General features: G+C 42.2%; 1 protein-coding gene across 1 annotated transcript; it reads right to left on the minus strand.

Annotated features, from left to right (window-relative positions):
• Positions 1 to 6,401: 6,401 nt before the first annotated feature.
• LOC137350488 (ribonuclease P protein subunit p25-like protein) lies at positions 6,402 to 7,471 on the minus strand. Its single transcript, XM_068015136.1, has one exon. It carries the CDS (start codon positions 7,029 to 7,031, stop codon positions 6,402 to 6,404), a length of 630 nt encoding a protein of 209 aa, XP_067871237.1. The 5' UTR covers positions 7,032 to 7,471.
• Between the last annotated feature and the right edge of the window lie 8,138 nt (positions 7,472 to 15,609).

Genomic DNA, 15,609 nt, shown 5'->3' on the forward strand with positions numbered 1-15,609 from the left:
AACTTGCATCAGGGCGGCACAGTGGCGCAGTGGTTAGCACCGCAGCCTCACAGCTCCTGGGACCCGGGTTCGATTCTGGGTACTGCCTGTGCGGAGTTTGCAAGTTCTCCCCGTGACCGCGTGGGTTTTCGCCGGGTGTTCCGGTTTCCTCCCACCGCCAAAGACTTGCAGGTGATAGGTAAATTGGCCGTTGTAAATTGCCCCTCGTGTAGGTAGGTGGCAGGGAATATGAGATTGCTGTAGGGTTAGTATAAATGGGTGGTTGTTGGTCGGCACAGACTCGGTGGGCCGAAGGGCCTGTTTCAGTGCTGTATCTCTAAATAAAAATATAGTGCCTTTCATGATCTCAGGACACTTCGCAGCCTGTGATTTGCCATGATGTGTGGTGACTGTTGAACCATAAGCAAATGCAGCAGCCAATTTGTGCACATGAGGTCCCACAAACAGTAATGAGATAGATGACCATTTTTTTTTAGTGCGGTTGTTTGAGGGATAAATATCGCCTTGGATAATGCGGAGAACTTTCCTGCTCTTTGAAATAGGCGGATGTAAAAGATCACAACGTACTGAGAGGGCAGACGGGGCCTCGATTTACCATCTCATCCGAAAGAGGGCACCTCCGACTAGACAGTACTCCCTCAGCGCTGCGCTAGAGCATCAACTGACATTATGTGCTCAGTTTTCTGGAGTGGTGATTGTGAACCCACTATCTTATGACATAGAAACAGGAGTGCAACCACAAAGCTAAAGCTGATACCATAAGAGGCATTTTTCCTAGCGTTTCCTTGTTTGGAGAAGCAGCGATCTTCAAATTGTTCAAATAAATTATTTGTGCATTGTTCGGGAACTATTTGGATTTGATATGTTCAAGATTTTAATATGTATGTTAATTAATATAGTTTTTTCACAAATACTGTTTCGACCAGGTGAGAAGGGGTCTAGGGGTTCCCTCTCAGCCTTTGCCTGGTTTAACCGTAACAGTGTTTAACTTTAAAACACCGTGTTTTTAGCTCCTCCGTAGTGAATCCTTGTTCACTGCTCCAACTGTAAGGCAAAGAAATCAAACAGGTTTCCTTAGATTTAAACAAGAAAGGTAGAAGTTTATTAATCTTAAACTCTAATCCGGTTAACGACTACGAATATGTGACACGACCATGCTAGCATGCATACGCGATAAACACACACGGAAACAGAGACAGAAAAAGTAGAAGGAATAAAGGAGAAACGTTTGAAGCAATATCTGGTAGTTACAGTCCTTTAAGTTCAATGTGGAGTCTTTGGTTGCCGGTAAGTCTTGCAATTCATTGGGACCCAGTTCACGCTTCAACTTGTTCCGATGTAGGAGTCTTTTCTCTCTTGAGGTTTACGTGTCTTCTGTGGGTCTGGTGACTTGGGAGAAAGCAAGAGCGAGAGAGCGAGGCTTCCTTGTCCCAGCCTCAGTTGCAAACTGCCTTCTGAATTCAAACTGTCCTGTGACTAGTTCAAAAAACCTGGACCAGCCAGTTAGTCATGTGACCAACTAGTTTAACCAGTCCTGGCTCTGTGGATTGTATTATCTTGGCAAGGCCTGGAATGCACTTCCTTACACCTTCAATGTCTGGTGATTAAAATCCATTTGGGTTAATTGGAGCAGGGAATAGCCCTTTGTCTCCATAAGCAGCATCACTTAGTATGCAAATATCTTTCCAGCCCAGTGTCTGGTGGTCCTCAAACAAGTCAATCCTTCACTCCAGCAACAGTTTAAAATCAATGTTTATATGACAAAATTAATATGCCTCATTCTTGGCAGGTGGGGGTCTAATCAGGGAACTGATTATTCTATTCACACAAGAACAGGATTTCATGCATCAAATCTACAGCACAGAAACAAGCCCTTGGCCCAAAACTTCTATGCTGGTTTTTATGCTGCACACAAACCTCTTCCCATCCTAATTCATCTAGCCCTATCAGCAGATCCTTCTGTTCTCCCTCATTTGTTTGTCTGGCTTCCACTTCAATGCATTTAAGCTGTTCACCTCAACTATTCCATGTGATTGCAAGTTTTCCATTCTTACCACTTCTGGGTAAAGACGTTTCTCTTAAATTCTTTGTTGGATTTAGTGGTGACTATCTTATATTAATAACCTTTTAAGCTGAAATTATCTCACCTGAATTAAGCTCCTTCAGGTTATATGTAGCGTTGTCACGAAAGGTTGCTGTAGAATGTACCTTAAGCCCAAATCAGAAGACTCTTTCCTGCCGTATCAGTGTGTAAGTAATCTCCTCAGGGAAGATTCTTCATCAACACTCCCTGATCCCCAACAGGAATCAAGCAAACATTCCAGATCACGGTTCCATTCCCACTTTTGCATTATGAACCTGTAATGCTACAGGCTGGGTTGAACTGGGACTAGACTAACTCACTTAGCACGCATGAGCTTCAGAAGGTGTCAGAAAGATCTTCACACCTCTCATTCACAGATCGCAAAGCTAAGTGGTTTTCTACAAGTTGCATTACCCAGCACTTCAGTGCATAGGAAGAGACTCTTTGAACTTTGGAATATAAAAAATGAAGGGACTTTCAAACCAGAGCATAATTTATTACTATTATCAGTTTATAATCTTTACATTGTGAAATAGAATATAAAATAATTCTCTGTAAACCAAGATCATTTGGCAGTAATCCTTGTAAGAAGGTGAATGAATATTTTAAGAATCTTACTGTACTCAAAGGACTGCAACCTCTGAACAACCTCAGTCAAAATAGTCAATGGGACTGCACTTGTTAAATAAAATTTCCTGTTAGGTAAATGCATCAGTCCTATTCAAGAATGGGGTGTGTTTTAATTCAGTTTTAAATCATTCTTCTTATAGATCTTGGAAAGTTATATAACAACTAACCCTGGGGCCATTTAACCAATCAAATCAGAACAAAATAGAAAGTCATGGTTCAATGAGGCCATTTGACAGCAGGTGCTGGGAGCTGAAAATGTTGTAACATTTCTACATGGATGTAATTATTACTTGTTCCTCTTCTGATTGTTTGGCAGAGCGCGCACACTGATAGACACACCCATCTACACAAACCACACACACCCATCTACATACACCCCACACTACAGCACGTACACACACACACACATCTACATACCCAACCAAACACACCGCCACCTACACATAGGCACACAGACATATACACACACTCATCTCTTCCCCTCCCATATACACAAACATCCACATGCACATACACACAACCATTCCTACCATAACCCCCACACAGAACCCAAATGCACTAATGCCTTGCTAACCCTGTATAACCATATCAGCTTCATTTGCAAAAGCAATTGAAACTACACTCTTGTACAATGGGGTAGAGTTTCTGCTTTGGGTCCAACTGGAAAATTGCACCCAAAAGTGCATTTGAAATTGCACTGATTAGATTAGGCTTCAAGTTTATGCTGACATTAATTGACATAATCATAAAAATAAAACCTTCCATGAACCAGCACAGACAGCATAATAGTACATAATTATTTCATGCAAAAATAAAATACTGCAGATTCTGGAAATCCGAAATAAAAACAGAAAATGCTGGAGACACTCCGCAAGTTTGACAGCATCCACCCAGAGAGACAGTGTCAATGCCCCAGGATGATTTTTATTTCGTGGTTTCCCTTTCCATTAAACAGTATTCCTTGATGTATTTGAGAATGTTAACTTGGTGGATTTCCGTTCATACACCTGAAATGGGTTTATCACCCAAAATAAGCATTTTTAACAGGCAGCAATCAACACACATGGTATCCCCACCTCCTGAATGTCTTCAAGAATAGACCTGACCAAAAGACTGGGCACTTTGACTGTGAACAACATTCTTGTCTGGAAAGATGTCTGCACAGGCGACTGTGGTAAACACAAAAGTTATGGGGCATCTCTGAAAAGTTCTGGGCTGCTCCACTAAACTTTTCATGTCCAAACAATTGGTCAGCTCTATATCAAGTGGCAAATTGCAGCAATTTGAATTTAACCTTTGGGTCTGTGAATTTAATGATGGGGAAAGGAAAATATTTCCCTCTTGTAAATAAACATGAATGAACTAAATGATTAGTACAAACATGGTTTGCATAAGGCACAGTGTTCCAAGAATTAATGTTACATTATAGCAGCCAATAAATAAAAACACTGAAAATGCCATCTATTCTGTAAGAATTCCATATTCTTACAGATCCATATTCTGCTTTATAGTGCATGTATGTTAAGAATATTATGTATTGTTTGTATTAAGAAAGCTATTCATCTGATTTAATTGAGAATGTCATGTATGACATTGGTATTAAGAATAAGGAGGCTATTTGTTGCATTATTTTCTTTCAATAACGCCGGATTGCTATTGCGTTTTTTTCTTCGCGAACTATATTGGGTTAGGGAAAAAAAAATGAGCTGCCAAATTTTCAGCTTTCTTGCGGCAATCTCTCAGATGTACTTTGCCAGTGGTCATTGAAGTTTGGTGCATTCCTGCTGCACAGATCACTAAGGGTGAATCTATCTGCACAGCTTGAGGAGTTGGGCACCTGTATTTGCGGCAAAGTCTTGTTTCCCTGTCATTGACTCCACACAACCTAATACGTTCCAGCCGAGATGCTTTGGGAAATCTGTTCTGTGGAGATCACAATAATCATTGACAAACCGCTGGTAATCAAGTAGTCGCGTTAGGAAAACGCCACCCTCGAAAGCGACTGTATCTTGCAAAGAGAGCTTATTGCGCTGATGCAGATAAATAGCCACATTATAGTGTCTCCATCTAGATATTTATATATTACACATATGTAACCCATTGTATCATTATTGTATCTGCAAGGTTAACTAATGTGAATATATTTGCTTACAGGTATGAATGGGTGAACAGCGAATCGATTACGTTGATAAATACTATATCTGCACACAAAGCTGCCGAATGCATCATAAAATGATATAGCATAGGAAACCATTCGGCCCTCCGTGCCTCTGCGGGCCCTTTTGAAACAGCTGTCCATTTTAATCCCAGAGCTCAGCTTTCCCCCCCCCCCCGGGTAACCCTGCAAATTCCATCAAATACACACGTCCTGTGGAATCTGATTCCCACCCCTTTTATATATTCGCAAAACAGAAAGTAGCTCTGGCTAAAAGATCAAAATTCAGAGAAACTCCTCAATGCATTCAACCAGCCAACGTCCTTTACTAAAAAAAAAGTGTTCAGCCACAAAGGAATAAAGCGTTGTTTGCTTGAGAGAGAAGTTTGAAAGAAAATTATAATTGGAAAGATTTGATTCAGGAGAGCTCTTCTGTGACATAACCCCGAGCACCGATGTTCAAACAGTCGCCAGTTGGATTTTGACCACAGTCTGGATTTGGATTATTATTATTGCAGACAATTTGGAGGTTTGCTGCAAAAGTAAAGCGTGAAACAAGGAACTGTGGGGGTTTTTTTTTTCAGAACACAAGGTCTAAATGAACTGAGATTGTGCGATGTAAAGATGACAACGGCGTGTAGAACTCATTAACTCTTAATAAACCTTGCTCTCAAATTATTATTTAGACACTTAATCATTTCGTGTTATAATGGAGCATAAAAAGATTGATAAACTATTGAGCTAATTTGTAACAGTCTGCTTGTTCGTGACAATGTAAAACAGACAGGCGACTAACAGATTGCTTTTTCAGCAAAGGGCAAAATTAGCCAAGGACATCAAACGGAATTTTCTGTTAAAGAGCAGGGTCTAACTTTAACTCGCCAAATTTGGAAGTGCGGGGCGAAAGAAAGCTTATTGCATTTTCAAAGCACAAGGTTAGTGCGGCCTGAGATTGGGAATGTTAAACCTCACAGCCTCATAATCGCTTTCAGGAGGGGGGAGGGAGGAGGGGGGAAGCGCAATTATCGCACCCATTTTCAGCAACTGCAATTGCCAAGATTGCATAAAGAGAACTTTGCTGCATGTGTATAACACACTGCAAAGTAATTATCAGTAAACGCAGCGGTTCAAATGTTTCCAGGAGATGTCAGTGTAAGAAAGGCAAGAATGTCACATTTAGAAGCGGCGCTAACGACAAAATACAAAACCCACCTTGTGCGTTAACCGTGCGTAATCCTGCTGTTTGAAACATCTTAGATTCCGCCTCCCACGGGAACTGTAAATCGATCCTCTCCGGCTTTTAAAAACAACCCAGTGTTCTGAGGCGGTGGTCGTTCACAGTTTAGAATAAAGTTCTCAACTGACAGCAATTCCTTTTCCGACCCCGACCCTTCCCCAAATTACAATGTAGCTTTGCCAACACAATACACACACACACACACACACTGTGATGTTTCTTGATCGGTATTTTAATGTTTACAAACTGCTCTATAAATGTAGATATTTATCTATATTATATATGATATATTGTGCTTACGACTGTTGATAGTTCAGTAGGTAAGTATAGTTGGGTAAGGGAGGAGGGTCGAGTTGGCTGTTTTCTCTTGTGACTTTTTTAACCATTTCGTTGTCGCCGGAGCAGAGGGAGCGTTTGACTCCCCTTGGAGATGAGGTGGGTTCCTCTTCTCCAAGTTGATGCTCAAGCCACAGTCCGTCCTCGGTGTCTGGGGGCTGGTAGCCGGCTTCAGTCGGGTCCAGGGGCTCCTTGGAGAGCAGGATGCATATGGACGGGACGTTCTTCAGCAGGGTGAGGTTCTGGGCTCCCTCTCGGGGCACCCTGTGCTCCCAGGTCTCTTGCATGCTCTTGTAGCGCAGTTTGGTGACCTGGTGGAGCCCCCTGACCCGCCTCTTCATGATCTCCACACAGGTGATGGTTTTAGTGACCGCTCGGCCCGAGCCACTGAACACCATCTGCCTGGTGTCCTCCTGCTCCATCCTGCCCATAGCAAAACCCATCAGGTTCCTGATCTTGCTACCCTCCTTCACCCTCATCTCTACTATGTCTGCCGGCAGGTTCTGGAAGGGCAGGGGGCTCTCCTCCTCGGTTCTCCGGATTTTCCTGTAGTTTGCCATCTCCCCACCTGGTGCAGGAGGAACCTGCATCGCCGCTCCCTCCCAGGGCGCTGGGATCACACAGAAATCCAGGGCATCCCCCTGTCTTCCCGAGTTGCCAAACTTTTGCCCAGCCTTTCTGTCTTCAGTGTTCTCCAAGGGGGGTCATTGTCCATCGCCCGCTGTTGCTGGACTGATTGCAAAGGCAATTTTGGATGAGCGGAACAAGGGGGAGGAGGGTCAGAGCAATGTTGGAGGAATGGAAAAGGCTTTTCATTTACTGGACCGCAGTCCTCACGGAATCAGTGGGTCTAACAGCAGCTCTCCGGGCAAACCTTCACTCACTCTTCCTCATCTCGCACCCACTCTCCGTGGCCATCATCCGCTCCTGGGATCCGTCCGCACCGCTAAAAGGACACTGCATTTCTCAGCACAGCCTCCGCACTCCTGTGAAGCGTGCTCATGATGGAGCTACATCGCCCTCCCCTTGAGTCCCCTCTCCTGGGGCGCCTCTTCATCTGTTTCTCCCTAAAAGCCGCTGCTCTCAAGCGCCCAGGCAAGGCGCTGATGGTGCCCAGCACACAGCTAAAGGGGGGACATGTCTTCCTCTCTCAGTCCCTGCCATTGCATTCTGCTACCCAGAGCCCCGATACACTGCGAATGAATCTGCCCAACATTTAACCACTTCAGCACCAAGCTCCTCCTGATCCCTCCCCCCTGTTCTCTTTCCAGTGCTGCATAGGCGACACACGTTGGAGTTTTGTGGATAATAAGCGATTGAGTCACATTGAGAGAAAAAAAATGACGGACCAGAAGGAGCCCATTTGGCCCTTCGTTTCTGTGCCGGCCCAAAAAGAGCTATGCAGCTTAATCCCACTTGGTCTCTGGCTCTGTAGATTACAGCACTTCAGGTGCTTATCCATGTATTTTTTTTAAAAATGTGATGAGGTTTTCTGCCTCTACCACCTTTCAGGCAGTGAGTTCCAGACACCCACCACCCTCTGGGTGCAAACATTTCTCAACTCCCCTCTCATCCTTCTACCAATTATGTTCAATCTAGGACCATTATCCATGGACAATCTGTAATGCATATTTTCAATGTGATGGATGAATATCAGAATTATTGCAGCATTATTTACAGGGCCATATGATGGAGCCACAGAGGCCACCTGTAAGGGGAGTTTTAAATATGGGTGCCAATACCGATATGTGACCCACTCAATTTTCTGTTACATTTACTTCAGTGTGGATGTATAATTGGCGAACAATTCAATAGAGTCCCTCTTACATCATCGCGCAAAATTAAAGTTTGTTCCATAATGCTTTATTCCATGCTCCCCTCAAGCTGCATATGTCATAGATTGCTGCCAATTGCAGGTTTTGGCATTCTTCAGCTGCCTTATCAATGACCTTCCCTCCATAAAAGGTCAGAATGCAGATGTTGGCCAATGATCTTGTTTTTATTTGTTTGTGGGATGTGGGCCAGCATTTATTGCCCATCAACTGACATTTCAAAGAGCATTTAAGAGTCAAGCACATCACTATGGGTCTGGACATGAACCAAACCAGGTAAGGATAGCAGATTTCTTCCTAAAGGACATTAGTGAAGCAGATGGGTTTTTATAACAAGAGTTTCATGGTTACCACGAGACTAGCTTTTTATTTAGTAGAAGTCAAATTTCACCACCTGCCATGATGGGATTTGAACTTGTGTCCCAGAGCAGGAGCTTGGCTGCCTTGGTTATTAGCCCAGTGACATCACCACTACATCATTACCTTCTCACTAATGGTACACTGTGTGATTGCACACTGCTCAGTCCCATTTGCAACTTCTCAGATACTGAAACAGTCTGTGCCCGCATACAGCAAGACCTGGACAACATTCAGGCTTGGGCTGATAAGTGGCAAGTGATATTCTTGCCACACAGGTGCCAGGCAATGATCATCTCCAACAAGAGAAAATCTAACCATCTCCCCTTGACATTCAATGGCATAACCATCACTGAATCCCCCACTATCAACATTCTGGGTCTCACGATTAACCAGAAACTTTATTGGAGCAGCCACTATGATGACAAGAACAGGTCAGAGGCTGGGAATTCTGCAGCGAGTAACTCACCTCTTGACTCCCCAAAGCCTGTCCATCATCTACAAAGCACGAATCAGGAGTATGATGGAATACTCTCTACTTGCCTGGATGAGTGAGGTTCCAACAATATTCAAGAAGCTCAACACCATCCAGGACAAAGCAGCCTGCTTGATTGGCACCCCATCCATCACCTTCAACATTCACTTCCTCCACTGCAGGCACACTATGGTAGATGTCAGCAGTGTCTACTATCTACAATGACCTTCTAGAAGATGCACTGCAGCAACTCACCAAAGCTCCTTCGACAGCACCTTCCTAACCCATGACTTCTACCCAGAAGAACAAAGGCAGCAGGTGCATGGGAGCACCATCACCTGCAAGTTCCACTCCAAGCGATGCACCATCCTGACTTGAAACTATATTGTTATTCCTTCACTGTTGCTAGGGCAAAATCCTGAAGCTCCCTCCCTAACAGCACTGTGAGTGTACTTGCACCAAATGGACTGCAGCGGTTCAAGAAGGCAGTTCACCACCACCTTCTCAAGGGCAAGTAGGGATGGGCAATAAATGCTGGCTTTGTGAGTGATGCCTACATGCCATGAATGAATTTTTAAAAAATCTGATTTAGGATTCAACCACCAACAGCACTAAAAAAATGCCTATTCCAAATTTTCAGGCCAAACACAAGTCAAACAGGAAAAATCAATGAAGATCAAATGCCATTTGCTAAACTTTGAGAGCTTGGGGCACAGAAATGGCACATTGCCCATTTTGGACATTCCATTGTACGTGTTTGAGGAGTTCTTCAATTTTCTGTAATAGTGGATGACAAGCTTTCCTGTGCACGAATATTGGCACATGGCTGAGAAGTCCTGAAAATAACAAGCCTTTCCCAGGAAAAGCCTTGTAAATGTGGCCACCCTCCCAGGAACCCACATCAAAAGTGACAAACTCGATTTCTGGTGTCAGCCTGCAATGACGGATAGCAATCTCGCCAGAGTCAGAAGTTTGTGAATTTCAGTCCAACTGACGGAGTGCTGTCGGTGGTGCTGTCTTTCAGATGAAATGTGAAACCAAGGCCCTGTCTGCCCTCTCAGGTGGGTGTAAAAGATCTTATGCCACTATTTGAAGAAGAGCTGATGAGTACTCCCCTATATCCTGGCCAATATCTATGCCTCAACCAACATCACTAGAGTAGATCATCTGGTCATTATTTCATTGCTGTTTGTGGAAGCTTGCAGTGTGCAAATTGGCTGTCATATGTTTCCCTACATTATAAGATTATTTAATTGGCTGTAAAGTGCTTTGGGATGTCTTGAGATCATGAAAGGTGCTTTATAAATGCAAGTTATTTCTTCTGGTTCATTCTAGAGACTCCTAAATTACCAACAAAGATTCCCTGCAAATACTAACACAGTTCAGGGACTTGGAATTCAAATTTCATGGGGAAAACAAGGAAACTATTAGAACAAATATTTCTGTTATTCATATGCAGCAAGGAAATAATAAGCTAGTGAAGGTAAAAGTACAACATTTCAAGGTCCCTCAAAGGACCTCTGTGATCTCTGCACGAATCATCTAGAATTTGGGGAGCGGCTCCCATTTTGAAAACCTAAGCATTTGAGCAAATCTAACTGTCTTCTCATGTTCTGGCCGCCATTTTTACTTTGATTTACTGGTTAGTTTTCACCCTGTGCCATCAATTGAAGCTGGCAAATTAGTGCTGAACAGCTACACTGTGAGTGTGGGCCTGTGAGAATTTAAATATAGCTGGGACAAATGTGTAACATGGGTTATGAGTATTGTTATGAATCAAGTGGGCATTGTAGAAGTGACACAGAATGAAATTCAGAGTGAAGCAGTCAAGGGAAATGAGAAAAGAGCAAACGAATTACAACCAAAGAGATTAATTGAAATGAGAGCGATATGATATCAAAGATGACCGAGAGGGAATTAAAATGACTACCATAAAATAAAAGCTTGACCAAATGTGAAACACTTTGACATTACTCTCATTAAACGAGATATGTGCTGAATTTGTTCAGGGCTCCCAACCTTGCCCTTAGTTCTTTGGGAAGTAATTTTTGTAATATAATTCGGGTATGTAGAGAAGGAATAATTGGGAGTTACAATAAGGCTGCAATTGAACAGAAGGATTCAAACCCGTGGGAGTTAAAAGTCTTGATATTAACAGTTTAGAGCAAGGAACGAAAGCAGCTATGAATAGATCGGATATATTTCCCTTGTGATCTTTAGATGGAGCTAAAGGTATATAGCCTCTTTGTAAGAAAATGCTTGAATATGTTTAGACTGGTCTTTTGGGAGGTGGGAAGGTGTGATCGCAGTTTGGCCTCATCCTCTTTTAATACTGTCTCAACATTATGAAGAAGATAATCCCCTTTGGGAAACCCATGCTACTCTATGTTATTCCTTGCTGTGGGTGGACATGTGCTGACAGCCACAACTCCCTCATTCTAACAGTTTGAAGTTCACCTCAATAGCTCCCAAAGCAACAAAAATATGTAACCAATCGACAAGATGAATTACATAGAATTTACAACTCTGAAACAGGCCATTCAGTCCAGATATTCTGTGCTTGTGTTTATGCTCCACACAAGCCTTCTCCCACCCTACTTCATCCAACCCTATCAGCATTTCCTTCTAATCCTTTCTCCCTCATGCACTAATCTAGCTTCCACTGAAAATAATTAATTACTTCATGTGATAGCGAGCTCTACGTTCGAACATTATGATCTGAAAATAATTGCTTTGGAACATAAAATGACATTACATAAAAATCAAAAGACAATGGGTTAGTGTTTTCAATTCTTTAATAAGTGCTCATCTCACTGTGACAGAAAGGTTATGTGACAATTCATAACTTCCCCTAGTTTTAGCTAATGTTTGTAGCTAATCAGGTTTTCAATATCAGCATAATTCAAAACACTGCAGTCCTTTTATTACCACACCCAGTTCAATTATTCATAAGGATGATATGATTGGGTTTACCAAGATAGCTGAAAATTTTGAAATTATAGTACTTGCATTTATGCCACGTCTTATTACATCTCTCAGAAACACTTCAACACATTTACAAATTGCAGGCTATTTCTCGCACAACAAGATCTTACAAATGACCACAATATGAATTACCAGTTAATCTGATACTGGTTGAGGGAAGGCCAAACCAACAGAAAACCTCGCTGTCCTTTTTTAAATAGTGCTATAGGATCTGTACTAACCACCGAAACTATTAAAGATCTGAGGTAGTTCAGGCCTCGGAGAGCCTCATCCAAATGCTGGCAAATCAAACATCGACTGCCACAGTGCTCCACCAGAGTATCAGCCTCCACTGTGAACCAAAGTCTTGCAGTGAAGCTGGCACCCAGAACATTCCGGCTTGAAGCTGATAGTGCTACCAACAGAGAACTAAGTTGAGACTTAGAAATAAAACTAAGGTGAAGAGAAAATCGAAGCATACACAAAAGGGAAAGGTATCCCATGAGTTGAGGAGGTTCAATAAAAAGACGAAGGGGACTGGACTTCAGGAAGGTACATTTGCTTTAGACGGGGTGCAGCACAGTCAAAAGAATGATACCAGGGCTCATGAAAGCAGGTGTGCTTTCAGGATGCCTCTATTGGTGAGAAACAGTGTGAATGTGTAAACCCCCCTTCTTCAACTCATCTATAACACTGCTGATTCCTTGAGTTAAATCTCAAACTGTTTTATTCTTTCTTAAACAAGATATTAAACCAAAAAAAAACTCTTCGCTCAAATAAAAGTATTTTACTTGTATGTCATCAGGACATGTAAAATAAGGGTTACACCGCAGTTACAAATATGTGAACATACGAATTAGGAGCAGGAGTAGGCTACTCGGCCTCTCGGTCCTGCTCCACCATTCAATAAGATCATGGCTGATCTGATTGTAAACTCAACTCCACATTCCCGCCTACCCCCAATAACCTTTCACCCCCTTTCTTATCAAGAAACTATCTACCTCTGCCTTAAAAATATTTATATTCCACCATCTTTTGAGGAAGAGAATTCCAAACACTCACGACCCTCTGAAAGAAAAAAATTCTCCTCATCTCTGTCTTAAATGGGCGACCCCTTATTTTTAAACAGTGACCCCTAGTTCTAGATTCTCCCACAAGGGGAAACATCCTTTCCACATCCACCCTGTCAAGACCCCTCAGAATCTTATATGTTTCAATCAAGTCGCCTCTTACTCTTCTAAACTCCAGCGGATACAAGCCTAGCCTGTCCAACCTTTCCTCATAAGACAGCCTGCCCATTCCAGGTATTAGTCTAGCAAACCTTCTCTGAACTGCTTCCAATGCATTTACGTCCTTCCTTAAATAAGGAGACCAATACTGTACACAGTACTCCAGATGTGATTTCACCAATGCCCTGTATAACTGAAGCATAACCTCCCTACTTTTGTATGCAATTCAGTTTCCACACCAATGACATTGCAAATGATTGAGATTGCTATTTAAGGAAATCTAACATTTCAAATCATCCACAGGTTCTGCCTGTCTGTAAAAAAAAATCAGTGAATTAAAGGAAATAAAAGATGGTGAGCACTCTGCATCATTGAATTGCAAAACACCTTTGCTCAGTGTGTTCACAACCTCACAATTTGACATGATTCCACATGGTTAGAACTGTGCAATCACTTTCTTTCCTTGTGCACTCTACACACCAGGCTGCATTTACCCCCCAATCTCTTATTTGTAAAGCAACAATTATCGATGGAACCAATATTTTTTTGCTTCTGCAAGTTTTTCCCTGCACTGTAAAAGATATCCTAATGCATCACTTTCATTCATCCATCACTTACTAATTCAGGCATATAATGACATTTTTCATACGTTATACTCTTTTGCTTCTACTTCCGCATATAATAAATCGCCTCTGTTTCCAAGTATTGCATTTGTTTCCTCTTCTAATTTTGCATATGTCCTGGCACTGCAGCAGTAGAATAGTGAAGAATGAAGTATATGTTAAACTTCACTGCTGCAGCCCTTTAAGAATCCGCAGCAGTGCAGGAAAGCCCACCTGCCACTGTGCGAGCTTCCTGCATAGGACGATGGACAAATGGGAGTCAGTGGAATAGATAAATGAGCCCCAACCATGATGTTTTAGTGGAAAATATATGCACATGAATGCCTCAAAAGTCAGTTGGTTAAATCTCAGAATCGCCATTAGATGTCTTATTAGATCATTTGGATGAAGAAAACCATTGTGGCCTCATTTGCTCTCCTTCCAAAATTACATCTTCCAAAACTTTAACATCCATTTGAACAAGTAGACAAGATCTCTGGTTACATCTTAGCCAATTGATGGTACCTCTGAAAATGCAGCTGTCCCTCAATACTGCACGAGAGTGTCTACATTGATTATGAATTAAGGTTCTAATTGTGGTGTGGGGGAGGAGGGGTCAAAACTACAACTTTCTGACCTTCCTGAAATTCATTAAACTGGCTTAAGTACCACAGCTCCAGCTGACTAACAGGGATTAGTCAACATCGCTATCTCATCTACTCCTTATTTCATCTACTTAGCATTCAAACGAAACTGGCAATATTATCAACCACCCCCGCATTGTCCTCATGGCTTGGCATTATCAGGTAATGCTATAATATTAATACAATGTTTAGGAAGGATGTAAACAGTAGAAGATCATTGGACAGATCATTTCAAGAAGCACAGTGAAAACTAACTCTATCTCAGTTTGGGCATAAGCCAAATAAATTGCTACTAGGCAGTTTTAAAAAGAATGAAGGGTGTGTACTGGAAAATGAACAGATTGAGGTTGAGTTAGGAATAGGGGAGACTGCGCAGTACGATGTGACTCTATAACCGTTAGCACCCCTTCTCATATGGCTAAGGTCCTAATGCCAGGCATTTCATTGTAGAAAAGCACTAAATAGAGAGGAAGGACAACTGGGATGTTAGTCACCACATAGCTATTCTGGTACAATAGCTATGGGTCAGTTCAGAGCACCATTGCTGGAGTCATGGGAAGAGCTTGAGCCAGTGCTAGCTTGGTTCATTTGGTGACGCTCTCACCTCTGAGTTGGGAGGTTGAAAGTTGTAGGCCAGTTCGAAGACTTGAGTATATAATGTAGTTGCCTGTTCACTTCCGTTCTAAGGGAGTGCTGTAGTGTTGGAAATGTCACACATACTGGAGTACACATCAGGAAATTGGTCTCTCCCAACCTATGATTTTATGCCCATTAACTTTAACTTGCATCTATTTAAGTTAACTTTCTTGTTATGCATTCAGGTGCGTGCCAAGAATGGGCACACCAGTAGGATCTTTGCACCCAGAGAGTAGAGTGATTTACATTAACTCAGTGAAAATATATTAATTTTTCTTTTTCTTCTTCACTAATGAATTGTCCCTCATGGGACTTGCAGACCTGTCATGTACTTGCACTATTTCTTCTGTTTCATTCATATTTCACTCATATTCCATTTTGTCAATGTTCGGAATTGCAGAACTGAAGAACATTCAACCCATTTCACAC

This window comes from Heterodontus francisci, chromosome 35, assembly GCF_036365525.1.
Source record: "Heterodontus francisci isolate sHetFra1 chromosome 35, sHetFra1.hap1, whole genome shotgun sequence".
Taxonomy (NCBI): Eukaryota; Metazoa; Chordata; class Chondrichthyes; order Heterodontiformes; family Heterodontidae; genus Heterodontus; species Heterodontus francisci.